This window comes from Opisthocomus hoazin, chromosome Z (assembly GCF_030867145.1).
Source record: "Opisthocomus hoazin isolate bOpiHoa1 chromosome Z, bOpiHoa1.hap1, whole genome shotgun sequence".
NCBI lineage: Eukaryota > Metazoa > Chordata > Aves > Opisthocomiformes > Opisthocomidae > Opisthocomus > Opisthocomus hoazin.
In genome coordinates, this window is record NC_134454.1 from 61456055 (window position 1) to 61482967 (window position 26913).

At 44.3% G+C, this 26913-nt stretch overlaps 2 protein-coding genes across 6 annotated transcripts in view; one reads left to right on the forward strand and one right to left on the reverse strand.

Moving 5' to 3' along the window:
• The first annotated feature begins 3326 nt into the window (after positions 1 to 3326).
• Positions 3327 to 26913, forward strand: part of GNE (glucosamine (UDP-N-acetyl)-2-epimerase/N-acetylmannosamine kinase) — a 33759-nt gene continuing 10172 nt past the window's right edge. Inside the window, exons 1-6 of one of the 5 annotated variants that reach the window (XM_075411773.1) lie at positions 3327 to 3447; positions 19936 to 20144; positions 23067 to 23518; positions 24641 to 24793; positions 25235 to 25447; positions 26133 to 26220. In XM_075411773.1, coding sequence (XP_075267888.1) covers positions 3397 to 3447; positions 19936 to 20144; positions 23067 to 23518; positions 24641 to 24793; positions 25235 to 25447; positions 26133 to 26220 — 1166 coding nt within the window. In that variant the 5' untranslated portion in view covers positions 3327 to 3396. Of the gene's footprint in view, positions 3448 to 14570; positions 14689 to 15188; positions 15251 to 16286; positions 16356 to 19935; positions 20145 to 23066; positions 23519 to 24640; positions 24794 to 25234; positions 25448 to 26132; positions 26221 to 26913 lie in introns of those variants that run through there. The other 4 variants (XM_075411776.1, XM_075411775.1, XM_075411774.1 and 1 more) reach the window with 4 other exon arrangements.
• The window catches only part of CLTA (clathrin light chain A), a 39979-nt gene continuing 29372 nt past the window's right edge, over positions 16307 to 26913 (reverse strand). Inside the window, exons 5-6 of the mRNA XM_075411781.1 lie at positions 17954 to 18018; positions 16307 to 16392 (exon numbers count right to left, since the gene is read on the reverse strand). Of these exons, the coding sequence (XP_075267896.1) occupies positions 17970 to 18018 (49 nt within the window). The 3' untranslated portion in view covers positions 16307 to 16392; positions 17954 to 17969. The remainder of the gene's footprint in view (positions 16393 to 17953; positions 18019 to 26913) is intronic.

Here is a 26913-nt window from a genome sequence, read left to right on the forward strand (position 1 = left end):
GACAGAGGACTTCAGAACGTATAAACTGCAAAACGGAGATTAAGTGAACCTGTAAGTTGTTGTTGAAAGCCCAGGCAAAAAATAGCAGCGAAAGAGTGGTGCTGCCTGCTGTCCAACAGGAAAGGTCAGTGGAGGGGTGTGGAGAACAGTCATGGATGTTTGAAGTCATCAGTGTGTATCCTATACATCACTATACTATCCCTCATTTTAATATCCCATACAACTGTACAAGGGCAAAGCCTTTTTTTCTCCCCTTTCATTAACAGACAGCCAGGCTGCTGTCAGCTGTGTGCCAGCTGCCCAACACGGCCAACAATGTAAGTAGCACGGTTTGAGTTCACCATGCAGCCTGCTCCTCAGAAGAACAACCCTGTTCACTGGGGTTATCTCCATCCATCCACCGGTATGATCAAATGGGGGGAAAAGGAGGAGGAACTGAAACTTCTGCCAAACTTATAAAAATTGATCGAAATATTATCAAAAATGTAATTATTTTTTAGACTATAGACTGAGTGGACATTGGGCAACAACATTTTACTAAGACTTGTTCCCTAAAGGAGAAGCCAGAAGACAAGGCCGGACACAGCACCTGAAGATCTAGTTTTGTGTGAGAAGATGGGCGGTCAGTTAGGCCCAGATAACTTGTACATCCTCAAGCAACTCACAAGCCCAGTTAAGATGAGGAAGAATACAGCTCTTTCCTATGTTTGTCATTTGTACACAGAAGGAGTGGTGGACATATCACAGAATGACCTGTTGCTACTCTGAGCCAAAGGCCCTTGTTTAGGGTTTACTTATGCATCCCCCAGCCACCCCTCCTGCATAAAGCCTTACACTTCTCTGTTACCATGCCGACACAGGCATGTCCATAGAGCCTGCCTGGCAGTAACACTGACTTTTCAACTAGGGAAGCCAAGACAAAGGCACGTAACACTGAGCTATTCACGCTACTTCGGTGCAGAGCCTCAAACAGCTTGGCAGCACTTTACGGCACCTCCGAAGCCCATGGTTGTATTTTCCAGCACTCTGGGGGAAGCACCAGTACAGCTCGTATGGTACAAGGGACTAAGACAAGAACACTTCATGGTCCCTACAAGCACTCGAGTGTGCTCATTTGTCAGAAGGCATTTGGTTAGTTTTCAGAGCAGACTCAAGAATGCCTCATGCCAACATCCCGTGCTCTGGGGCTCCTGCTTTTGCAAAGTTTCAGAAAAAGCAAAAGACAGAGACCTTATGCTAGGAGGTACAGCTAACACAGAAGTGGCCCTGCAGACACAGTTCCTGGCAGACAGTGCTACATAACACCGTACCAAGCAGACTTAAATTTTCCACAGTGCTACATAACACAGTACCAAAGGAACAATTAAGTTAAATAAATGAACTTATATTAGTATCAATCCAAAACAAAGGCCCATCGTTCTGAAAGTGGATTAATCATCATGAGAGTAGGAATTAAACGTCCCGTGCTAGACAAATGGTCAGTGATGTTTGAAGAAGAAGGATGACAAAAGTCTACTAAAGTGGAAAAGTACAGTAAGAAGGGAATTGAGCTTGTGGAAGCCCAAGCGAATTTCAGCTTTTCTTTCTATGTAGTGTTGTCCCAGGGAGAAAACAGAGCCTCAAGCTCCAAATGTAACATGATTTTTTTGTCAACAATGGAGAAATTCTAGAAGCCAAGTATCTGACACACGGAAATTTGAATACAGCTTGTTTTCTGAAATCTCCCATAACTGGAAAACATGTGGAAAAAACATATACCTGCATATATATTTATGTGTATGCATACACATATACACTGGCGTAATGCAGCCCTTGGAGAAGAAAACCTGTTAAGTGCATGTTTCAATGCTGAGAAGCAGTAAGAGCTGCAAACACGTGTGTAGAGGGTGTGACTTTAGTAGAACGGAGTGTATGCTGGTGGGTTTCAGACTAAATCGCAGGCAGAAAAAATAAGGTATTTTCTGAGACAAAGCAGAGAACTTGTGAGCAAAAGAATTCACGGTTAAAATATGTTTTGAAAGAAGAATCACGCAGATGTGTAAGTAGGTGGAAAACGGGAAAAAATTGCAACATACAGTTCACAGTAAACTGTTGAAGTACCTCCTCGTTCTCTGATTCTACAAGTGCCCACTCTTCTGAAGTCTTTTGTTCCTGCTTTATTGTTCAATTTCTTCTGATGCTTTATTTAGCAGCCTGCCTTGCAGATGTACAATAGGATAAAATGAGCAGTTAGAAACACACTGTGCTAACAGAATGCAAAAAAATTACAAACTGCCATGGCTATAAAGGGATTAATTAAAACAGATACTAGCATAGGATTTTGATCCCAGGTTAAAAAGATCTCTCAGCAATAGTCATGGCCACTACTGTTGAACTGTTTGCGTATAGGTGTAATCAGAGGAAGATAGGTCACAGAGGAAGAGCCAATCAGTAAAATTTAGAGCTGCTGTACACTGAGCTGCTTACCAGCGTGTTTCTGCTGTGAATTTGTTAGGCTGAACATGCGTGTTTCACAAAAAACAAGCAGGAAAGGAGACAGCGGCTGGAGACAAGCCACTTCTCTGCAAACGTGAAGGGGTACATACTGGAAACCAAAAGGCAGTTAGGATGGCCCTGAAGAGTCAGGGACCACACAGGTGCCCGCAGCAGCTCAGGGCCCTGCCTGAGGACAGCAGCTGCAGGGCTTCCTCGGGACAGGGCAAACGCAGAGGACCCAGGACCTTAGCACGGTCAGGTGTGCGGCTGCAAACAGGCCGCAGCTGGACACGGTACCAAAACGGTGTGTGCGAGGGCGAGAAGCACCAGGCTGCTGCAGCTCTGCTGCTGCCTCCCAGACCCGCGTTTGGAAGACTCGCTTGTTTGATGCGGGCTCCGTCTCGCGCCGTGAGCACGCTGCCGGCGCGTGCTGTTCCGCAGGGACCGGGGTGGTCTCGGCGCGGATAAGAACACGAGGTGCTCTTAGCACGAGCAGGCTCCGCAGCAGCAAGGCTCCCCGCAACACGGGAGCACCCGACACCGCCTACGCGCGGGGCACCCTGCGCGGACACCCCCCGCCTCCCACGCTGCCCGGGGGGACACGGCCCTTCCAAAAGCCGCGCGGAGGTCTCACCCCCCCCTCCCCCCACACGCCCGACGACCCCCAGCGCGGCTGGACGCGAGCTTGCCCCCCACCGCCGCAAGCCCCGGCGCAAGGCCCCGGCAACCCTCGCCCCTCCCCGGCACCCCCCGCCACCGGGCGCGGCCCCCGGGCCGGAGGCGGCGCTTGCGGCGCGGGGCGGGGCGGTCCCGGCGCGGCCCGGGCTCCGGGTGCCGCTCCTGCGGCGGCCTGCCGACTCCGGCCTGGCAGCCGCAGCGCGGAGCGGGAAGCGGCTGGGCGCCGGGGGACGCTCGGCCGCCATGGGGACCAACGCGCCGCCGCGCCGGGAGACGCTCGCCCGCGGCCCCCACGTAAGTCGGCGGTTTCGCTCGCCGCCGGCGGGGGGTCCCGAGGGGGGAGGGCGCGGCGGTGCGGGCGGAGGATCCGCCCTTCCCCGGCGGTTGTGCCCTGGGCGGGTGAGCGGGCCGGGGCGGCGGGCAGCGGCGGGGGGAGGCAGCCTCCCACGGAGGCCGTGCCTGCGAGCGGCCCGGGAGAGCGCAGCGCTGCGGGGGAGGGCGAGGCGCCAGCCGGCGGGCGGTGAGCCCCGGGAGGGAGGGAGCTCCGCTGCCCGCTCGGCAAGGGTGTCCCGGCAGGTGCCGTGCCCGTTCTTTCTGGATTCTCTCTCCGTTATGCAGTCCACAGCGAGTTGTAGGGAGCCGGTGACCTTTCCAAAGCTGGCGCCCTATTCCTCGTCACGGCGGCTTCCTTGTCTGTTACTCGGGAGATGGGAGGCTGGGTTAGGGCTCACCCGTATTGGGGTGCTGCCTGGAGGATGGTCTCGGCCGGGTGTCAGTGTTCTTGCTTTTATTTTGCCGATGTACCAGTGGCAGCGTGGAATGGCCCCACCGTGCCACGCGCTGTAGAGGCACGGTGGGAAGAAAGGCAGCGACCCTCAAAGGATTTCACACCGTGGCAGGATGCGGACAGGGTTTGGGAGGAGGGATGCGAATGCGGGCAAGGTAACAAGGACACCTGAGCTCTGCAGGGTCATTTCTGAGGTCGGTTTCCTCAGAAGGCATTCGGCTAGCAAGTGAAGTGAACGCAACATCGAGGGAAATGCAAAGGAGAGGCATACAGCAGGGAGAAGAAGGGCAGCAAGTCCAGAAAGGTTGGGAAGGTGGTACAGGAGAGAGGACCGAAAAGCCAGCCAAGCCCCCTGGGCATGGCCCCGATTCCTTGCCCCTTGGCCCACGCTCCCGCTGCAGGAAGCAGTTCTGATGCTGTTGCCCCGGGCTGTTCACTTTGCCACCCGCAGAGCAGGTTTTGTGGCTGCCTGTCAGCTGGTTTCAGCTACCAGGGGATATGGCTCTCCGCATGCTGAAAGGGTGTGGAAAAGGCGTCGGAGGCGATGTCTGCTGAAATACAAAACAAAATGTATGTGTGTGCCTGTTACGGAAAGAAGGCCTGTCCCACCTGAGTCTGAATGTCTTGCTGTGTCAGCTGGAGATGCCTCTTTCTCTGAAGCGTGTCTTTACATATCCTCCCTTTCTTCTGGTCTCCCAGGCAGCTTTGACTTCAGATTTGGCTCCAGGTCTCCCTGAGATCTGGAGGTGTTGAGAAATATCATCACCTTGGATATTCTCCAGTGAAGGCATCCATGTAGGACTCAGATTTAGGCTTTAAAGAAATTGATTTCCAACAAGCACTGAAAATATGTCTGATGTCCTTACTGTTAAGTAAGAAATTAATTGGCATTTAAGTCCAAATGTGACACTACTGTGTCAGCATATCAGATGCTGAGGAGAAAACCAGCTTACAGACAGAAGTGCAAATTAACAAAGCACCCCATTCATGTCAAGGAAATCAAGGGCGCTGATCGAAACTATAGAACATTTGCATGTCCCCCAGGGCTTTAAATTAGAATGTTAGCACACAAAAATAAATGGACTTTTTGACTTGGGAGCACTCTCCTACCAGATTTCTCACCTCTGCTGCGTTGCTGCTTTAGTGTATCATACTTAGAAAGTCTACCTGCAGCCTGGAGAACTTTAGCTAGTAAGAAAGTTGGCAGCCCATAGTAGGGAAAATAATTAAGGAAAGGAGATTCCGATCAACACTGTGCTGCTCAGGGAAAGAGGGTTTTTATAGGTTATTTAAAATTGAGACTAGAGCAAGAGTCAAGGATCCCCGTAGTCTTTTCCATAAGCCAGCACGATTTCATGTGATAGAAGGCAATCATAGCCATTTTCCCACTAAGTACTTAGCTTTGAAAATACAAAATGTCCTTCTGAAAATCCTGTTCAAATTGGATACTTTTCATGCAGTCTCATTGCAAAATATTGAAATGGCTCATAGAACTTTGGAGGAGAAAATACAGGCATGAGTGCATGCTACACAATGTCAGAATCTCATAGCTACCTTTCAGAGATAGACAAAGAGGTTTCAGAAAGCACAGGAAAAGAGGGAGAGCCTCTCAGAGCATGGATTCTCACTAGCCAAATGGCAGGGACTTTCAGGCTGAGTTTCTAATAAAAGCTGCCTCAGCAGCAAGGCCAGTCAGAAAGTGATCTGTAGCCGCATGATTTTGAGTAACCTCTTTCATCCTGTCCCATAGAGGGCCCTGGGAAAACGAACTGCTGGTCTCTTAATGGTGTGTGGTCTTCCCAGAGGCACTCAGAATAGCCTAGGGATATGTGTGTTGAAGTTATAACGTCTGTTGGGAGAGTTGTCCTTTCTGCAAAATCAGGAAATATTTTAGCAGTTGCTTTTATTTCTTTGTAATTCTGGACCATCTTTCATTAAAACATCCAGTACTAAATCGAAGCTTTTATAAAGAACATGTATAGCAAATCCAGCTGAGAAAATTAGACTATCCTGGAAGTTAAGTCAAAGTAACAGCTGACTCAGATGCTCTTTACGTGACTTTATTTCCAGAGAAGTATCAAAAAGAAGGAAGGAAATAAGTAAATGGCCATTTAACGTGTGGGGTTTTTTTGTCTTTCCTAAATGTCGTCCTGAACTCCCCAGGTTGGATGGCTCTCTGAACAACCTGGTCCAGTTGAATATATCCCTGCTCACTGCAGGAGGGTTGGGCTAGATTACTTCTAAAGGTCTGTTCCAACACAAACTATTCTATTCTAAGATTTGCTCTTCATCATTTGCAAGGTCTGGCTTCCTCTCCAAGTAAAGCAGGTTTACGGGAGATTTGTTGGACGAAGGCTTTCTATGCTCTCTTTAGAGATAGTACCTCTTTTAAAATTGTGTACTTGTTTTTACTTTTCCTTAACTTTTGTTTCTTGTTCAGAAAAACAAAACTCTTTCTGGAGATTGCTGGTTATGAAAATAAGGGCTATAGATACTCCAAACAAATGAGGACGTTTGTTTCTTGCCTCAGAATTAATAACAAAGATGTACTTTCATGTAACGCTTGGTACAGTAAACACTGTGCTTTTAACTGACATTTGAGCCTTCCATTGCATTTCTGCAAGCTTCTTCAAATGAAAAATCTGAAATTATTTCAGGAAATTATAATAGCCATGTAATAGCGTAGGATTTAAGTGTTCTAAAAGTCACATGACTAAAGAAGACATTTGCATCACTCAGTTAATGATACCTAGTGTGTTACATGCTTTCAAGACAGGAGGATTTACCCTTTGCTTAGTGAACAGCTACAGCTACACTTCTTTGCCCGTTTTATATTCTCTGTGTCTCAAAATTTCCTCATCTGTCTTTGAAACTGTAAACTGACTATATGCTTTGTACTGTGACCATCTCTTACAATCACATTTTCTTCCTTCATCACATTTTTTGTCTGAGTGCAGTTAATAGCCAAAATAAAAGTCCACAAGTACATATAAACTAAATTATTCTAATATGGAAGAAGGTGGAAATACTTGTTTACTATTATCATACTTTAGTCCTGATACTAGATCTCTGCTTAACACTTTTTTTTGTAATTATGTAGTAGCATTAGTACCATTTAAAATTAGAAATTGGGACTCACCAGTGAAGACATAATATTTCAAATATTTGTCAGCCAACAGTCACATTGAAAACACAGTTGCATGCAAATATGATGCCTCAGAAGGTGTAAGAAATATGTAAAAAAGAGATACTAGTTAGACAAGGAGAGCAGATAGGAACCTCTACACCTGTTCACAACACAGGAGGTATGTATTAGCAGTGACAAGAAGCCAGAGTTTGATGCAGTATTCCTTCATAGTACAACCATTTTACTTTGTTTTCTACACTGTGTGTCAATTTTAAGTGGAAAAATTAGGCAGTCTTACCACTAGATGATAATTTCTGGCTCCTCCCCTTCTTCTCTCCTAACTTCTAGCCTGTTGGACTTCCTGCTCCAAGACAGCTCAGCTCTTGCACCTTTATTAGAGCTTGCAAGCCTCCACAGACCCACATGCATAGCTGCTCCTCTCTGGACAGATAACACAGTACACTCTTAGAGAGAGACTTGGGGGTACTGATAGACGAAAGGCTGGACATGAGCCGGCAATGTGCGCTGGCAGCCCAGAGGGCCAACCATGTCCTGGGCTGCATCAGGAGAAGCGTGGCCAGCAGGTCGAGAGAGGTGATTCTGCCCCTCTACTCTGCTCTGGTGAGACCTCACCTGGAGTACTGCGTTCAGCTCTGGAGCCCTCAGCACAAGAAGGACATGGAACTGTTGGAACGGGTCCAAAGGAGGGCTACAAAAATGATCCGAGGGCTGGAGCACCTCTCCTATGAGGACAGGCTGAGAGAGCTGGGCTTGTTCAGGCTGGAGAAGAGAAGGCTGCGGGGAGACCTGATTGCAGCATTTCAGTACTTAAAGGGAGCCTATAGGAAAGATGGGGACAATCTTTTTAGTAGAGGCAGCAGTGACAGGATGAGGGGTAATGGTTTTAAACTAAAACAGGGTAGGTTTAGGCTAGATATAAGGAAGAAATTCTTTACAATGAGGGTTGTGAAACACTGGAATGGGTTGCCCAGAGAGGTAGTGGAGGCCCCATCCCTGGAAACATTCAAGACCAGGTTGGACAGGGGTCTGAGCAACCTGATCTAGTTAGTGGTGTCCCTGCTCGCTGCGGGGAGGTTGGACTAGATGACCTCTACGGGTCCCTTCCAACCCAAAACTTTCTATGATTCTATGATTCTCTGCACCCACTGAAGGAAAAATTGGAGTGAGGGCAGAGTGCTGCATGGTGCAGAGCAGGACACGAGATTAGAACCACAGCACTACTGGAACATCATAATTTTGGTATCTTCCATCTTTAAAATTATGATAACACAGTAGGAATTAAGCAGAAATGATGTAGGTTTAGCTTCCACTCAAAGGTGGATAAACAATTAAGCTCAGTCTTGCAAACTTGCCTCTTTAAAGACATACAAACAACTTGTTGTTGTGATAAAAGCCCAAGTGGCCAGAACTAAGAAAGCATAACAGAACTTGCTTTCTGGTCTTTCACATATCAAAGAATCATAGAGTGGTTTGGGTTGGAAGGGACCTACAGATCAGCTAGTTCCAGCCCCCTCGCCACAGGCAGGGACACCTTCCACTAGACCAGGTTGCTCAAAGCCCCGTCCAACCTGGCCTTGAGCACTGCCAGGGAGGGGTCATCCACAGCTTCTCTGGGCAGCCTGTGCCAGTGCCTCACCACCCTTAGAGTAAAGAATTTCTTACATCTAACCTAAATCTACCCTCTTTTAGTTTAAAGCCATTACCCCTTGTCCTATCACGACATGCCCTTGTAAAAAGTCCCTCTCCAGCTTTCTTGTACACTGCTTCAGGTACTGGAAGGCTGCAGTAAGGTCTCCCTGGAACCGTCTCCAGGCTGAAAAACCCCAACTCTCTCGGCCTTTCCTCACAGGAGAGGTCTTCCAGCCCTCTGATGATTTTTGTGTCCCTCCTCTGGACCCACTCCAACAGGTCCATGTTTTTCCTGTGCTGAGGGCTCCAGAGCTGGATGAATGACTCCACAACTGAGGTCTCACCAGAGCAGAGCAGAGGGGCAGAATCCCCTCCCTTGACCTGCTGGCCACACTTCTCTTGATGCAGCCCAGGATGTGGTTGGCTACCTGGGCTGCGAGCGCACATCGCTGGGTCATGTTAAGCTTCTCATCAATCAGCAACCCCAAGTCCTTTTCCTTAGGGCTGTTCTTAACCCATTCTCCACCCAGCCTGTATTTGTGCTTGGTTGCCCCAACTCTTGTGCAGGACCTTGCACCTGACCTTGTTGAACTTCATGAGGTTCACACAGGTCCATCTCTCCAGCCTGTCCAGGTCCCTCTGGATGGCATCCCATCCCTCCAGTGTGTTGACCGCACCACGCAGCTTGGTGTCATCAGCAAGCTTGCTGAGGGCACACTCAGTCCCACTGTCCATGTCACCGACAAAGATGTTAAACAGTGCCGGTCCCAGTACCGACCCCTGAGGAACACCACTCATCACTGGTCTCCACTTGGACATTGAGCCATGAGAGCCATTTGCATTCAGATAACTTGGCTGTTTCTTCTGCGTGGTTTCCTTGACCAACTAAGCATAACAAATAATTCTCCCACCTGTAGCTGAGGTGGAAACTGGGATCTGGTATTTGACAAACTTACCCACTGTTCTTACCTAGTGATGACAGCTTCCAATCAAGTTGATTTTCGCTGGGTTTTGTCCAAATGCTGAGTATGAACAGAAGCTCTTTTCATTTCTGTTTGAATGTACCCCATGTTGTTTTAAGTAAATCATGTTATCTACTGATGTGTTTTCTACAGCACAGTAAGAGGAAGAATTCCACCACACAAATCACCCCAGCCTAGGCAGGCATCATTATTCAAGGCCAACTGGTTTGAAGCCAGCTTGGGTATGTTGAATTGTGTCATATTCCCCAGTGGATGTTTGATGTGTGTCAGCAATGAACAATAGCAATCATATTTATTCCAGCAGGACTGAAACTGAGTGGAGCTTCAAAAGAAACAGACAAACCATAACTTTAAGAGCTTTTAATCTAAGTAAAGAAAACAGATCCTTTTGAAGGATTAAAAAGATCACACAAGCAAACTGAATCACATGATGACAGCAAAAAGTGGGTTGGTTCCACTATTTTTAGTGAGAGGGAGTGGGAAAGAAAAGTGTGTGGGGTTTTTTTCAGCTGACATAAAGATAGAGGCTCAAGTTGTTAGAGACTGAATGAACTGAAAAAAATGCTATTGAGGTTGCCAGCACTCTTTCTAGTGCTTTGCATGGGTTTCAGATGGATACTATTTCACCCCACCACCACCGATCAAGGAATGCCATAGAAGAGAGGTGCTTTTCATACTGTGCCTCTGTTGCATCCTCTGAATCTAGCTAGTTACTGGAAACTTTAATCAATTTTTATAGGATATAGGGAAATGCAATTATATTGTAATACACCAGACATCAGCATATGCCATCTTTCCAATAGGAAAGTAGAAGCTGTTAATCTGTTACAGAACATGGCAGCTCTGAAGAAAATCGGGTGATTCTTTTTACCTAACTTGTAGTTATTTCAATGAGATTCACAGCTCTGCTTGTTCTCTTGCTGGTTTTGATGCACCTGATTTTAACATTGAATCATAGAATCACTTAGGTTGGGAAAGACCCTTAAGATCATCGAGTCCACTTGTTAACCTTACACTGCCACGTCCACCACTGAACTATGTCCCTAAGCACCACACATCTTGTAAATACCTCCAGGGATGGTGACTCAAGCCCTTCCCTGGGCAGCCTGTTCCAATGGTTGACAACCCTTTTGGTGAAGAAATTTTTTCTAATATCCAATATAAGCCTCCCCTGGTGCAACTTAAGGCAATTTCTTTTTGTCACATCACTTGTTACTTGGGAGAAGAGACTGACACACACCTCGCTACAACCTCCTCTCAGGTAGTTGCAGAGAGCAATAAGGTCTTCCCTCAGCCTCCTTTTCTTCAGAGTAAACATCTCCAGTTCCCTCAGCCACTCCTCAGATATAAGCTGCAAACCCATGATGTGATACTGGCCTAGCTAACACACTGCTGTCGTAGTTTTAACTGAGAAAAACAAACAGGAAAATGCAGGAAGGTAGTAACTTGTTATGCTTGCATCTGCTTATATTCTCCATATATCATGTAGTATGTGTTACTTCACCTTTTGCTATAAGGGATGTTCATAATGGAGTGCATTCACAGCAGCTAAGCACTGCTGTGCCAGCATCTTCAAAAGTTACTGGTTTCACTGTGTCAGAATCATAGAATCATTAAGGTTGGAAAAGACCTCTAAGATCATCAAGTCCAACCGTCAACCCACCACCACCACGCCTGCTGAACCATGCCCCAAAGTGCAATATCTACATGTTTTTTGAACACCTCCAGGGATGGTGACTCCACCACTTCCCTGGGCAGCCTGTTCCAATGCATGACCACTCTTTCAATAAAGAAATTTTTCCTGATATCCAGTCTAAACCTACCCTGATGCAACTCTTGTCCTATCACTAGTTACCTGGGAGAAGAGACCAACATCCGCCTCACTACAACCTCCTCTCAGGTAGTTGTACAGAGCAATAAGCCTGCTTTTCTCCAGACTAAACAGCCTCAGTTCCCTCAGCCGCTCTTTACAAGACCGGTTCTCCAGACCCTTCACCAGCCTCCTTAAGAAGGACCTGCTCTTCTGAAAGCACTGTGACTGTTACCTTTAAATTTCAAGTTGCTTTCAAGTTTTAGACTGGACAGTACATGTTGCTTTTGAGAATCTTACACTAAGTTTTCACTTTCTCACTCTTAGCAGCTGGTTTTGACATAAGTAAATGAAGAATTACAGAAAGAATTAATTAAAGCTCCACCTCATGTAGATGCTGATTTAAAAAGACATGTTCCTTTGCTTTCTGGAGGAAAGAAGTAACACGGTGCTTAGCCCCAGTGCAGAAAATCACAGCGCTACTGACTGTCCACACTATCCATCCTCCTGGACATAGTCATGCAATGACAAATCCCTTGTCAGACCACAGTTTAGCACCTTTCACCTCTTTCAGGATGGGTTTCCAAAGAGCCTGATATTTGAGCCAGCTGCAAACCAAATCAGATGATCTTGGTCCTTTTGTTCAAAGCTTAAGCAGCATGACCTCTCTAGAAAGAAGTAAGCCACTCGTCTCCAGCATTTGCCAATACTGTGTGCCTTAATGTCCATTTAGTCCCTGCAGGGCTGCTACCATTGCTGTGTAGCTTTTTGATGAGAAGAGGGCCAGTGAATTAATGTCAACACTGAGACTGTATCCCTCTAATGAGCCCCAGTACTGTCTCAGGGCTTGGCAAGGACAGGCGGCCATGTTCTCCATGTCATTAGAGATTTTGAGCAGCCAAGGGTAAGGCTGACTGGACCGGGCAAAATACAGGCTGGAGCTTCTCCTCCCATCTCATCTTTCTGGATAGCATTTGTCTCACTTCTGGAGAGACTTGGGGAAGTCTCAGTAACACAAGATAAATTTCATCCTGTTTATGTAACATGTGAGGGCTGTGGAGGAGAAAAGGAGCATAAACTTTCGCCGTTCTTCTGCAGCTTGTGGTGGAAGATGCTGAAATACTACTAAAACATTTCTGGAAAAAACACATCAAGAGATGCACTGATGCAGTTGTAAGAATAATCAACTCTCAATGCAGTTGCTTCTAGCTGCATAAATACTAGTATAATTCAGAATTTATAAATACATGCACGCTTTCATACACTCATGCTCACATATGATTCAGGTTCTTCCTCAGCATTGTGTCAGTGACACCAGCTGTAAATAATACTGGTGATATTATCATAACCTGAAAGCATTTACAGGAGACAACTCAAACTTACAATGACATTTCCAGAATGCAAATAGGTTTTTAAGCAATGTGCACTATCCATAAAGAAAATCTAGTGATGCAGAGAACGATGAAACAGCTCAAGTGGGATGTGAATTGAATCTAAGGTGCCTTCTAGTTGCTGTTACTACCTCTGGTCAGTATTTCAAGTTAAGATCCCTGGTAATTTGAGAAGTGGGTGTGCTGCAATATTATGAAAACACTGAGGCTTTGAGGAGCTATGACTCATTGGACCACAGCTGTCTGAGGACTTTCTGAGTGTCACCATAAGATGTTCTTTCTGTCTCTCTTCGGAGTCAGTTCAGAATTTTTAATTCCCAAGGGCAAGTCTTAAAGGTTTTTTACTTTACTTTTTAAAATACATTGCCATAATTCCTATTTAAGATCTTTTTTTAGTTGAAGACTACAGTATTTGTTCCTCAAAGCCTTTCTAAGTAAATAGTTGTGGCTGCTAGAAAAGTCAGCTTTTTCCCCCTTGTCAAGGACAGGAATGCAGCCATTCTGATTCCTTGCGTCTGTTTGGATTTAGGTATTTCAGACACAGGAGTCACTATTAAGGCTAATTTTTCTGAGACATGGAGGGCTAAAGCAGAAGGGACTTAAGACGCCACAGATGTTATATAGATGAACAAAGATACAATTTGGACGGAAAACATATGTCAGAGTGCAGCTACCAAACAGCTGAAAGTGGCACAGGCTTGATCACATGGATGGCCCTACCGCATGAGACTGTCACGTTTCAGCCACACAAATACAAAATCTGTCAGAGGGAGAAAAATGAGTAAATAATTCTCATTTTACTAGGACTGCATGACAACAGCTACTAAAATGTTTTATTTAGGTGCTTCCATAGCAAAATACAGTCGGCATATGTTGCTGTTTTTACACATGGTGCCCAGGGTATTGAACCAGGATCCAAGTCACAGCAGTAAGAGACCACTTTGGCCCCAAAACACATCCAGTGTGAAAAAAAACAAGACGCATCCCTTTTAGAATCAATCACACAGATGATCGGGAATACCTGAAAGCGGGTTTAACAGCTTTCTGGATTGTGTCACATGCCAATGACGTAAACAGGGCTTAAGGACATGCAGGCATTCTTGCCTGCGTTAACGCCGAAGTCACAGAACTGTGCTGTAGACCCGTAAGTTCTTCATGAGCTATAGGCAGGAGCTCCAACTGTGGAGGGCCGTAGCTCCTCGCAGCCTGCAGGATCAGGCAGCCTCCTTGTTTTCCCTCGCGTCGCTGTGGGCCGTGTCCGTGCTCCCTTCTCCGTCCCCTACAGGCACTGTCCCAAGCCCGTGGTTTCCACCCAGCCCCCACTTTAAACGCTCTTAACGGGATGGGAGCCCCCAGCGAAGCCGTGAGGTCGTCCGGCAGCGTGACCCGCGCTGCTCTGACGCGTATAGCTCAGGTCACTCCGCGCACAAGCCGACGGTAAGGGGCTGCGCTGACGTGAGGACGCGGTTCCCCGTCACCCAGGCAAACCGCCGCCGGGAAGCTGTCCGCCTGCACATTGCTCGCTCCCGCCCCGCCGCAGGCGCTGCAAGGTGCCAGCCCCGCGGAGCAGGCCCCGGCGGCGGTTGGCGGCGCGGGGCCTGGTAGGCCCGGCCGCCCCTCTCCCGGCCCTCTGCGGGCGCGCACGGGGCGGGAGCGTCCTGCTGAGGGCGGGGTTTTCGCGCCGGCTCGGCCTTTGATGCGCTCGGCTACAGCGCTGCCGCTGCGGCCTCGGAGCGGTGACTGCGGAGCCAGGTGACGGCGGGGCGGGGCCGCGCCGGCTTGGCACGGTATGCGCGGGGCGTCTGGGAGCCCGGAGGGGCCGGGGCCGCGCTGGCGGGCGGGGAGGGGCGCACGGCCCCAGCTAGCGGCCCGGGGCGGTGGCGGGAGCGCTGCAGAGCGGCCGGTGGCCGCGACCCGGCGCCGGGGCGTCATCGGGCGTCAAGGCCTGCGTGGACTGCCCGTGGCCACTGTTGCGCTCCGCGGCCAGCGCCGGGTTGGGCGCGCATGCGCGTGGGGCGCAGCTTCGGGGGTGGGTGCTGGGCGAAGCGGGCGGTGCCCGTGCGGGGTGGCGGGGCACAGAGCGCTGCGATCCCTCCTGGGGGGAACAGAGCGTGGCCGCAGGCGTGGGGGGGGTGTGTGTGTGCGTGTGTGCCGAGGGACCGGCCTGGCGCGCGTGGGCTCGACGGAGCCCTGGGGGAAGGGACCCCCGGCACGGGTTTGCGCGCGCGTGTCCCGTGTCGGAAGAGTTTTCCGCGCGGAAGCGCGTGCTGGCGTGCGGTGGGCGTGCGCGGAGGGAGGTGCGGAAGGGCGGGCCCTGCGCCGGGGCCGTGGATGCCTGCGTGTGGAGAGGTGCCAGAGGCGCGCGGGGAAGGAGGACAGCGAAGAGGGTGGTGGTCCCGTTCGCGGGGGGAGGTGGTGGGGCTGGTGTCCCGCCTCGGCGTGGGGTGGCGTGTGCCCAGGGTGGTGCGGGAAACAAACACGCAGGGTGACAGCTAGAATGCTTTGTCCACTGGCACGAATGTGTTTGCGGAGTTTGCTGAAAGACCAGACAGTGCGTACGGTCACCTGCGCAGGGCCGCGGGAGCAGGCCCTGGGTGTGCGGGCGTACGGCTGACGCGGCAGCAGTGGCTCCCTGCGTAAAGAAGGGCGGCGTGAATACTTGTATTAGCACATGGTGCGGGAAGAGTTTGGGGCACGACAGCCTATGTGCATACCACACAGTGAAGCAAGTGGGGAGATGGCGTGACTCCACAAGCACACAGGCATATGCAGAGTGTAGAGATCGCAAAGAGGCTCTGAGTTTGAAAATCATCGGTTTAGACATGTGAATGCAGAATATACGGGTGGTATCATTTGTTACATATATCACACTGATAAAAGGGTGTCTCATGCACTTGAGACTGCTAACAGAAATAGTAGCTACTTGGTTGCTGTAAAATCCGTCCCAGAATTCCCCAGTCTTAAAAAATCCTTTAACCTCTAGTAGTCTGAAAGCCTGGAGTTGGCATATGGAAGAGGACTAGACCAAAACAAGTAGAGATTAATTATTTCAAGGTGTCCTTTATGAAGCACTGTTTTATTTCCTACCAGAAAGCTGGAGAGGGACTTTTTACAAGGGCATGTCGTGATAGGACAAGGGGTAATGGCTTTAAACTAAAAGAGGGTAGATTTAGGTTAGATGTAAGAAATTCTTTACTCTGAGGGTGGTGAGGCACTGGCACAGGCTGCCCAGAGAAGCTGTGGATGACCTCTCCCTGGCAGTGCTCAAGGCCAGGTTGGACGGGGCTTTGAGCAACCTGGTCTAGTGGAAGGTGTCCCTGCCTGTGGAACCAGCTGATCTGTAGGTCCGTTACAACCCAGACCATCCTGTGACTTTCTGCTGAAGATGACTAGTCCCAGCAAGGTGGAAGAGGTAGACCTTGGAACAGGAAGATCCCAGTCTGAAGAAGGCTGTGTAGGTCAAACTCGGTGTATCACGAAATACCTAGAAACTGAGAGGCAACTGCTAGTGACTAATTATTTAAAAGAATTTCAGTGAACAGTTCTGAAAAGAGATCATTAGCCTGCAAAACCTGTTAATAAATTTTGAAATCACAGTGGTAGCAAAATTATGTAGCTACGACATTACAGCTCTGCTTGAAGGAATAATGGTTGTTAACCAACCATTATTAATGGTTGAAGGGACTTTGCCATTAATTGTTGACAGTGAATGCTATCTGAAAACACAGAATTATTTTTGCATTTATAGGCTCAGAATAGGTTGGAGTCAAGATAGACTTCTCTTTAGCAACACATCACATGTTTCTTTAGAAATCATCATCCCACTTAACCTGAAAAACAATAAGCTGGTTTAGTGCTAAATTTTCCCATGTAGTTAACAGTTATATTGGATTGTTATCAGCCCTTTTGACAGGGTAAATATTTTGGTTCTTCAGAATAACCTGTTAAAATTGACAGCAATAGAAAAACTGTGTCTGCATCAATGCCCATGTGTGGCTTGCAACTTTTTGCAACTATTGTCTTACAGAGGTTTCAGGCAGTACTAAAAATAATTGTGCTTTCAGGCTTCCTGAAACGTAATGTTAACAGATGTTGAAATGCACAAATAGCATGAATTGCTTTTGATTCTGGTCAGTTCATATGTGTTTGAAGTATCTCCACATCTACCTCCAAAATTATTTCAAGAAACCATTATTGAAGCCAATAGCAACTGTAATTAAATGTGATGTGTGTGGCCAGAAAGATGTGTAATCTAGCGATTCAATTCTGGTAGATCTGTAGTTATGGTGAACCATGAGATTTTATATTTTTTACAATGTACAGACTAACTATTTTAGGAGATAGTATTTTCTGGATTTTGATTGAAGGGTTCTATAATTTTAGACACTGCTTGAAGATCAAGGAGGTCAGAAATCTATTCTGCTTCTTAAAAGCCTGCGTTGCATAAATGAAAAGATAAGAGCCCTGTCAGAAGGGAAGGGATGGTTCTAGCTCAGGGAGGTAACATGGAGTAAGCAGACTTTCGGTAAGCTGACTTTGTCAGTTCCTTATTCTGTGCCTTTTTACTTTGGCTTCTCTACTTTATATAGTATAGAATATGTACGCAGCAGTGGCTGACTTGAAGAGTCTTGTGAGAGGTGTGCTTCTAATTATACTAACATTATTCATTCAGTTTCAAAGACAAGCTTATAGGGATGTCACAGTTGGCCATCACCTCTTGAGCACGATTTTATTTGAATTAGTGGCTGTTATTACATGTGCAATGGCAGGATGTCCTGCTCAGAAGCATCTCCAAAAAGAGGTTGGTTTAGAAATGAGAAAACAGTGGTTCTGTTAGATCTGGGTCTAGCTAATCCTGTTTCAGGTTTCCCTCGGTAATACAGGGTAACATACTTTCTGAGCTACCTTTATACAGCATCTAAAATCCTGCAAAGTACTCCCTCTACGTTTTCAGCATGAGGTGCTGAATTTCTTACATAAATTTAAAATACTTCAAGCCTGTTGGACAAAAAGAAAGACAAGATTAAATTAAAACAGCCATCATATACTCACATAACTGCAGATGTTTTCAGCAGAAGGAAATAACTAATTTGCCTGAAGGATTATCATCTGACCCTCTGAAAGTGTAAAACAGGGATTAATCAACATACTACTTCTGAAGCAAGGTTCAAATGTAAATTCAAATGAAGAGGCTCAACATAAACCAAATAATATCTATTACTTTATGGCTGAATCCATGGAACAGCTTAATTTGTCATGATAGTAATCAAATGCTGAAATTCCAGGCTGCATCTGTTCTACTGAAGTTGATTGGTGTAGCCATAGCTGCTTTTCTTGAGTAAATGAGAAATGCCATTCCTAATGAACTTAGCCATGGCAGCTGTTTTTGCTTTTTGCCAATTCAGTTTTATTCTGAAAGGTAATGCAAATAACTCTCTCAGAAATTATGGTTGTTGGAGTTAAACTAGAAAAAACATCACTGCCAGTCATAGTTTTGCAGAGCCATAATGGGTTGCAAGTGGAGACAAGAAATGTCTCTTACATCTGACAACTTGGGATAGATTCCTGATCACTCTTAACATTACTGTAATGCTAAAACATTGTTTCCTTATGTGTGATAAAACCAGAACTCATCTGTGTTAAAAACAAGGAAATCTTTGGCAAGTTGCTGAATTTTGTAAGTTTCATGAGAGTAAAATGTCACAATAGCCTTTCTTTTAACAATGTACTGAAAAAAATTAAATGTACTATAAAAGGACGGTGAATTTGGATGTCAATATTGTTGTGCTTCCATAGCAACTGCCCGGAAAGAGCTTCCCTAGCTGTCAAAACCACTGGAGATTGATACTGCTCTGTTGAGGTCAGAGATGTGCATTAATCTGGAAGAAGTTTACTTGCCAATAAACTGGAGTAAGAATCTGACATAATGTTAGATTTCATACCAAAAGGATGGTACTTACTCAAAATACAGTTATTTTCAGAAGGAGAACAACAAAAGACTTATAAATAGCTGGTCTAATACCCTCTGCTACCAATTTGGGGGGGGAGAGCAAATTTGGCTTATTTTGGGGGAGTTCATGTGTCCTTTTTTAATAGGCTTTTCTTTTTATCTAAAATGTTTTTTCCAATTGCTAAATGGAAAAAAAACAACTACAAAAATCGGCAAGGCAAACTGGTAAGCAGAGGATAAGTAAACATTAAAAATGATTACATAGTTTAATCATCTACTAAAGAAGCTGGAAAATTGGATTAGAGAAAATGTTACAGTAACTGTTGATGTTGCTTGTAAAAATACTGAGTTTCTGTGGCATTTCAATTGTCAGAAACCCTTTTTTTTTAATAGCCTCCAAGTTGCCTAATGATAGTCATCATCCTTATTTGACTACTTGTCTCCAAAAGTTGTTGTCTTACTGTAACCTAATACTGTATTATTTAATATATTGATTTACTTTGGCCTGCAAAACATTATGGAAGGGTTGAGAAGTTAATGTTTAACTTGCTTTATCTCAGCAAAGTGTGTTTAACAGACACGTAAATTGACTCGGGCAAAAACTTTCTCTTTTTGTTCACAGAGTCTGTCACTGGATGTATCTTTTAGCAGTTTGTTCCATTCTGTGGTTTTGGAATGTGAGATTTTTTCCTTTCATTTACTAAAGCATCAATAATTTTTCCACTTACACAGAAGTTTCCATCTGAAGAGGAAAAAGTCATTTTACAGCTTAATTATAATTGAACTTCATAATACTTAAAATTAATACCTCTATTTCTATAGATACTATATAAAAATTCTATATAAACAATATTTAAGTGAGTTTTAACTAAAGACAAAAAAATACATCTGACCTTTTCTAAAATCTTCTAATGATAGGTACCGTAAGGTATCAGTTGTCTGTTATCAATGGATGAGTTAGTATGTGCCCACAGTTCTGGGCTGCACTTGTATATCCTGTTTATGAAGTGTACCATTTACTGCTATAAAGATTATTATTAATGCTGCTTCTTCCCCACCCTCCTTTCCCCCGCTATTATTTCAGGAAGTGTATTTCAAGAATCTTTCAAAACAGAAACAAAAGGAAGTCATGGAGAAGAATGGAAATAACCGCAAACTTCGTGTTTGTGTTGCCACTTGCAACCGTGCTGATTATTCAAAATTAGCTCCCATTATGTTTGGTATTAAGGCAGAACCACAGTTCTTTGAGCTTGATGTCGTAGTGCTTGGTTCCCACCTGATTGATGATTATGGGTAAGGTTAACTTTTGTATCTCTGCCAATCTGTTTCTGGGGTTTTAGCAGTAACATCATGAATGTTGAGTAACAAAATCTTTGTCATCATGAATGTACATGACAAAACTTTACATGTATTTTTTCAGATTTTATTTAATTTTGCAGCTCTTCTGAGATTGTCTATTGCTGCATTTTTTTCAGTCTTTGAATTTTAGAAAATTCTGTGTAAACATTGTAATTGAGATCTTCAACAGGATCAGAGACTATATGAAGTGTGAAACTCAATTCATTCATATTTCCCTAAGAATCTGGTGATTATTGAATGAAAATGTTCTACAGTTTTTAATTTTCACTGAGAAAAGATACTCTTCACTCATTTTAAGTTGCAGCTCTTCCACTTTGCATAGTTATTGGAGAAAGTACCTTTATATTCCATATCCCATGGGAATACTTCCAGGATTGTGGAAGAAGGAAAGGGTGGTTGTCTCTGACAAAATGAATAACTGATAGATATACTAGGCATGGTTTGGCAGGAGAGATTAGGGTCCCCTCTATAATACCCTATAGGTAAGCAGTCAGATCACTTGCCTTGGCAGGATGGGAAGTCTTGGTCCAAATCCCTTGCTTTGAAAGGACTTCCCACATCCCAGGTGAACATTCACCTGTTTACCGGGGAAAAGGCAGAAGGAACAGCATTCTTGTTGGGCTTGTGGTTGTTCGTTGGTTGGTTTTGCTCTAGCTGCATTTACCAGATTGGGCCCAATAAGTAGAATAAATAGGAAGATGCTTACTTTGTAAGAAAAATCAGCATTTAGCATAAGGCTTGTGCATATCAGCATTAGTGAACTTCTAAAACGTTATGCATATCTTCAAGTAAAGACACTTTTTGGACTTTCCAATGAAAAATTTTGGCCTTCATAAGTTAGAATGTGAGGAAGTTGTATTATCTCAAACTACTAAGATAGGAGATTCCACTGCTGCCCATTCTCAGTATAGTGCTCCATTCCTTCCTTTGTACCGGACTTTGTTTGCATCTAATAACATGGAAAGGTGAATTCAACACCACAAAACTAACCTGATTCAAAAAAAAAAAAAAAAAACAAAACACAAAAAAAAAACCTGCCAAAAAACCCAGAAAACGAAAAATAACACCCAGTCAAACTTCTTGCCAGATTAGGATGCTGAATTACATCCTATCTGACTGGAGAAGTAAGGTAATAGCATTTCATTTGCTGAAGAGGAGAAATGTGGCCCTGATTTTTGTATAGTCATGAACGCTTTGCTGACTGCAAGACTTGTGCAAAGTAATATGAAATGCTACTTTTCCAATTCCATGGTGTTTAGCACCTGTCTGATGTAAATGATTTGTAATGCACAAAGCAATAGAGATTTTGATGTGACAGATGCTGTTGCTGTTAGTTGCTTAGTGGTAAATATTCTTAAACTCTGGTACTGCTTGGGGTCTTTTTTCGGGACCTAGCCCTGCACTCCTTAATCGGGGGATCCTAGAGAATTAGTGGGTCCTCAAAATGTATGTATTCTAGTGATTTGAGCAGGGTAGTCAACAGCAGCAGAATTCACATAGTGATCCTCTGAAATGTTTCTCACTGAAATGTTTGGAGGGTAGTAAAAGAAATGAAACACCAAAAATGCAGAGTCTTGTTTGTTCCCTAGATTTTGACTTTTTAGAAGGGAAGGAATATAGGAGAAGAGAAGAAAGTTGGTTTTTTTTTTTGAGATAAATGCACATAGTAGGGAAAAAGGCAGGTCTGTGAAGAGTAATTCTAAATGGAGTTGGTAATGTAATGCAGTTTATGCTATAAAAATCTGAGCTGCTTCACTCAGTCACATAAAAAGGATTTGCCTTTAAAAAAAAATTACATGTCAAGTTATTTGTAGGAGTATATTCTGTGTGTTACAGCAGTGAGCAGAATTGAACAGATAGATAGGGTTTTCTTCAGTGACATGGAGATTGCTTCTCTACTTGAGCTGTAGCACTTTATAGTCTTTGCTATCTTTGTTCAACTTGCAGATCGTGAGATTTTCATTTGCAGGATGTGAGTAGCAGAGTCGATTTAATGAAAATCTGATTTAAACCAGTTTAAAAGTGTAATCCTTTGAGTAAGGCAATGAATGTGTCAGATGGGTTGAAGACAAAATTGGAAAACTTCTGGGTTTTTTCTCTCTTATTCCAGCCAGGGTGTGCAGACTACTTAGGTCAGGTTTAGTGAATATGGAAGACAGGTAATCTTACAGAGGTGTGTGATCTTTCATATTTCAAATACGTAACTGTTAAAAACAACAATTCTCAGTATTCAAGGAATGTTTTACCTTCCTCATTATGGAATGAAGCTGGTAGTATGGGTGGAAAACCTTTTCTCTGTAGTGTAAAAGCCTGTTTCAACTTAAGGCATCTTTGTGCAGCAGTTGCTTAAATCTATGAGTATATAAGTCTTCATACAGCTCAAATACAGAATCTGAAAAATGGATGCGAGCTGCAGGATGTTTTCCTTGAACATACAGGCCTCAACTTTGCATCCTATCTGTTGTATTTATACATTTGTCCAGCAAAGTTGATAATTGGTGAGGTGTCAGCATACCTTTCCTGAAAGAAAATCGTGCCATATCTGTTCTCTGAAAGGCTCTGCAAACACCTGAATGGAGAGTTTTAATTTCTGAGGATTTCCAGAACATGTTCAGCAAAGCTCCTCATTAAAGGTGTCTAGAAAAAACTTCACGCTTGGAATATGAGGGAGGATCTACATATGGATGAAAACATTCTGTCAATATCTTAAAAACTAGTTTCCTCAGTGAAGGAGCTGTAATAAACGGGCCTTTGTTCAAACCCAGTACAACGATTCTAATATGCAGTTACTTTGTCAAGCTATGTTGCTGTAAAACCCAGTTGTGTTTACGCTAACGCTTTTCCTCTTACCCTCAGTAATACCTATCGTATGATTGAACAAGATGACTTCGATATTCATACAAGATTGCACACCATTGTGAGAGGGGAGGATGAGGCAGCTATGGTGGAGTCAGTAGGCCTTGCACTAGTCAAGTTACCAGATGTCCTGAACCGCCTGAAACCTGACATAATGATCGTTCACGGGGACAGATTTGATGCTTTGGCCTTGGCCACGTCTGCAGCTCTGATGAATATTCGCATTCTTCACATTGAAGGTGGGGAAGTCAGTGGGACCATTGATGACTCTATCCGACACGCTATAACCAAGCTGGCCCATTACCACGTGTGCTGCACAAGGAGTGCAGAGCAGCATTTGATAGCCATGTGTGAAGACCATGACCGCATCCTATTAGCAGGCTGTCCCTCATATGACAAGCTTCTCTCTGCCAAAAATAAGGACTACATGAGTATTATACGCATGTGGCTAGGTGAGCAGTCCACTTTTTATGTTTTTCATCTGACTTTCAATGCTAGACAAACTCAGTAACTAGGTTGTGGCATCTGTTGACCAGGGGCTCTGAAAAAGTACAGAAAAGAAAGACGGACTTCTTGCTACTAAGGTTGAGTTTGCTTAATTGGAGATGATTATCAGGCATCAACCTGCTTCTTCTCAGAAAACTAGTATATTTGGTAATAGTATCTAGTATTTATTTCTTGCTATGTTTTCTTTTCCTTTTGTTCTGTGTTCTGCCAGGTATAGCTGGAAAGCTACAAATCTGTCCTAGTAGACACATCTAGTCCTTTTGCCAAATCAAAAAAATAACTCCTTGAATGTGTAATTTCTCTGAGCGGAACAATTTAAAAACAGAACAGTCTTATATGGACAGTTATTTTGCTGTGAAAGTTGTATTTAAATAGGATCAAAGCTGTTCAGGGATAATGTAAAAAAAGAAAAAAACAACAAAGAGAATTTATATTATGAACCTTCTTTTGAGGACTGCACTGCAACAGGGCAACACGCACCAAAGGCTTTTGGTGTTTCATACTCATTTACATACAAATAATTCCTGTAAACAATGGAGTTTTGTGTTTGCTTTTTATCTTGGACAAAGTAATCTCTTACATGGCACATGAATCTGTGTAGTTGGAAGCTGGAATCTCCTTGGATCTGTAGGTCAGTATTTTGCAGATAAATAATGTACTAAAACAAATATGACTGAAGCAATAGGAATTAAGTCTTTGATTGAGGATGGACAACTGACAGAAAACCTGAGCATCTTCAGGGGTTTCATGTTATTCCAGATTTACACTGGTGTGAGAGCAGGGTTTTGACCCTGGTATAGTCTTGCAACTAGATGTACGCCTGCAAGTTAACAGTTTTTTGGGGTTTAGGTTGTCATCTCTATGGACTTGCTTAGAGGGGCAAATAACAAGCTACATCCTCTTGTTATTCCCTTGAGTTTTATTCAAGCCTTGAAATTTATTTGTTACATGCCCACTCAGTGCCTTCACTGTTCAGGCTTTCGCATCGGTAGTTTGAAAAGTATGTCTTCCGTTCCTCTTACTATTCTATGCCAATAATAATTTTTTGGGGGGTTCAATTTGGACAGGTGAAGATGTCAAAACCAGAGATTATATAGTTGCTCTGCAACATCCTGTAACCACAGATATTAAACATTCCATAAAGATGTTTGAGCTGACACTAGATGCACTCATCTCCTTCAACAAGAGAACACTTGTTCTATTCCCTAATGTAGATGCCGGTGAGTAAAATACCTTCATGACAGCGGGACACATAAGAGATTGTCTTTCAAGCATACATTGGTTCTTATGGAGTGCTTTTATCCCAGAACCTTCAGCCCCATGGAAATAGCTAGATGGTTTCAGCATCAGGTGTGCATCTGCTGCACCTCCATGTTCACGTTGCTGAAGGACATTTCAGCTTTTCAGTGTGGGGAGGAAGATGAAGGGAAACCATGTGACATGTAGAAGCAGTATTAGTGCCTCTTAAATTAACTAAAAACTACAGAAATATTTTTGCAGTGGATTTTGGGATCAAACCTGGGCTTACATGCCCAGCTCTGCAACTTACACTATGAGTATAAAAAGAGAACAAAACCAACTCAATGGACATCCATTAGCTCCTTTGCATTTGGACTTTGCAGTTCAGCACTCGAATCATTTCACCTCTTGTTTTTCTGTAGGAAGCAAAGAGATGGTTCGGGTGATGAGGAAGAAGGGCATTGAACATCATCCCAATTTTCGGGCAGTAAAGCATGTCCCATTTGACCAGTTCATTCAGCTAGTTGCTCATGCTGGTTGTATGATTGGTAACAGCAGTTGTGGTGTCAGAGAGGTGGGAGCGTTCGGTACACCTGTCATCAACTTGGGGACACGTCAGACAGGAAGAGAAACAGGTCCGTGTTTGCTTAACTACTTTACTTTCCTCATGGTTCTGAGTTTTTTTCTTCCACAGGATAAAGTGAAATGAATGCTTCACAGATCCCATCTTGTAGTATCAGTGCAACATAATTTTTAACCCACTTCAAAGCTTCATTAGCTATTCCTGTATCATGTTAGTCCTCCATGTGTGTTTTAAGCAAGATAATGAGGCTTTTATCTATAGACAAATTAAAATATATCACCATTTGCAGTGGATTCTGCTTAGCAGAATAGGGAACTAATTGTTTTCCTTTATAGCTAGTTTGATGTTTGACATGTATTAAAATTTCACTTAAAAAAATACAAACTCTTCACCACTTCAGGAAGGAACTGTATTGTGGTATCTCGCAGATAGGACACAAATAGCCATTTACCCCCTGTTTTCATTCATGCATTTTTAATTTAAAAATAGAATTCTGTTGAAGGCTAATATTGTACATGCTAGTGTTTTGTAATGCATGACAGTGTATCATAGGAGTCACCATTGCTTTACTGGGAGCAAGGGGAGGCACAGAACTGGTGAAGAGTGATGTTGATCTAGCTGGAGTCTTTCTTGCTCAGAGGAAACAAAAATAATTATTTCTTTCTTTCTGAAGCATTTCTTCTCCTCTAATGTAATTTGAGCTGACCTGTCTTATTATGTTAACTTTTGTCATCTAGGTGAAAATGTTCTTCATGTTCGTGATGCTGATACACAGGATAAGATTCTGCATGCTCTGCAGCTGCAGTTTGGTAAACAGTATCCATGGTAAGTACATTTGTCTTGCTTCATTGGAGGGGATGTTAAAGTGGTAGAGTAAAAAGCATTTAGTCCTGAGGTGATTCATCATATTTGATTGGAGTGCTTTTAATGCACTAACCTGAGGTTACAAATTATTTTTTATTTCACATACCTCATTCAGAGTCATAGTGCAATGTCTGGTATGCAGATTAGTAATTGTAGAGCAAAATGTTGCTAGTAATGTTTTGCTATAACTAGTAATTTAACATCCAACAGAAAGTCATGAGGACAAAATCGATGTGTTAGCTCAGACTAGCATGATGAAGAGAGCTCCACAGGAGCAACATGGGGGAGAACTTCTTGTCTGCCTACCTCTGACCTGTGCCTGAAGGACACACTACTTTATAGCTGGATTGACCTCAGGCATGATACGTAGAGAGTCCTGAGTGCAAGCTTCTAGAGGAGCTGCAAGATTGTAGTAAGATGCTTTTCATTGGCGTTCAGCCATACAGTCATCAGTCTCAGTTCTTTAACATAGAAGTTCTTACAGACTTCATGAGATAGTATTTGTCTAATTAAGGACAAGAATCAAAAATATGTAAGAGTAATAAACTGTCAGTTGAAAACTGACACGAATGTACAGTTCATTATTACATAGTTGTCACCTGTGTGTAAGTACATCTTGTCTGGACTTGTAACATATACATAAACTTTCCCTAA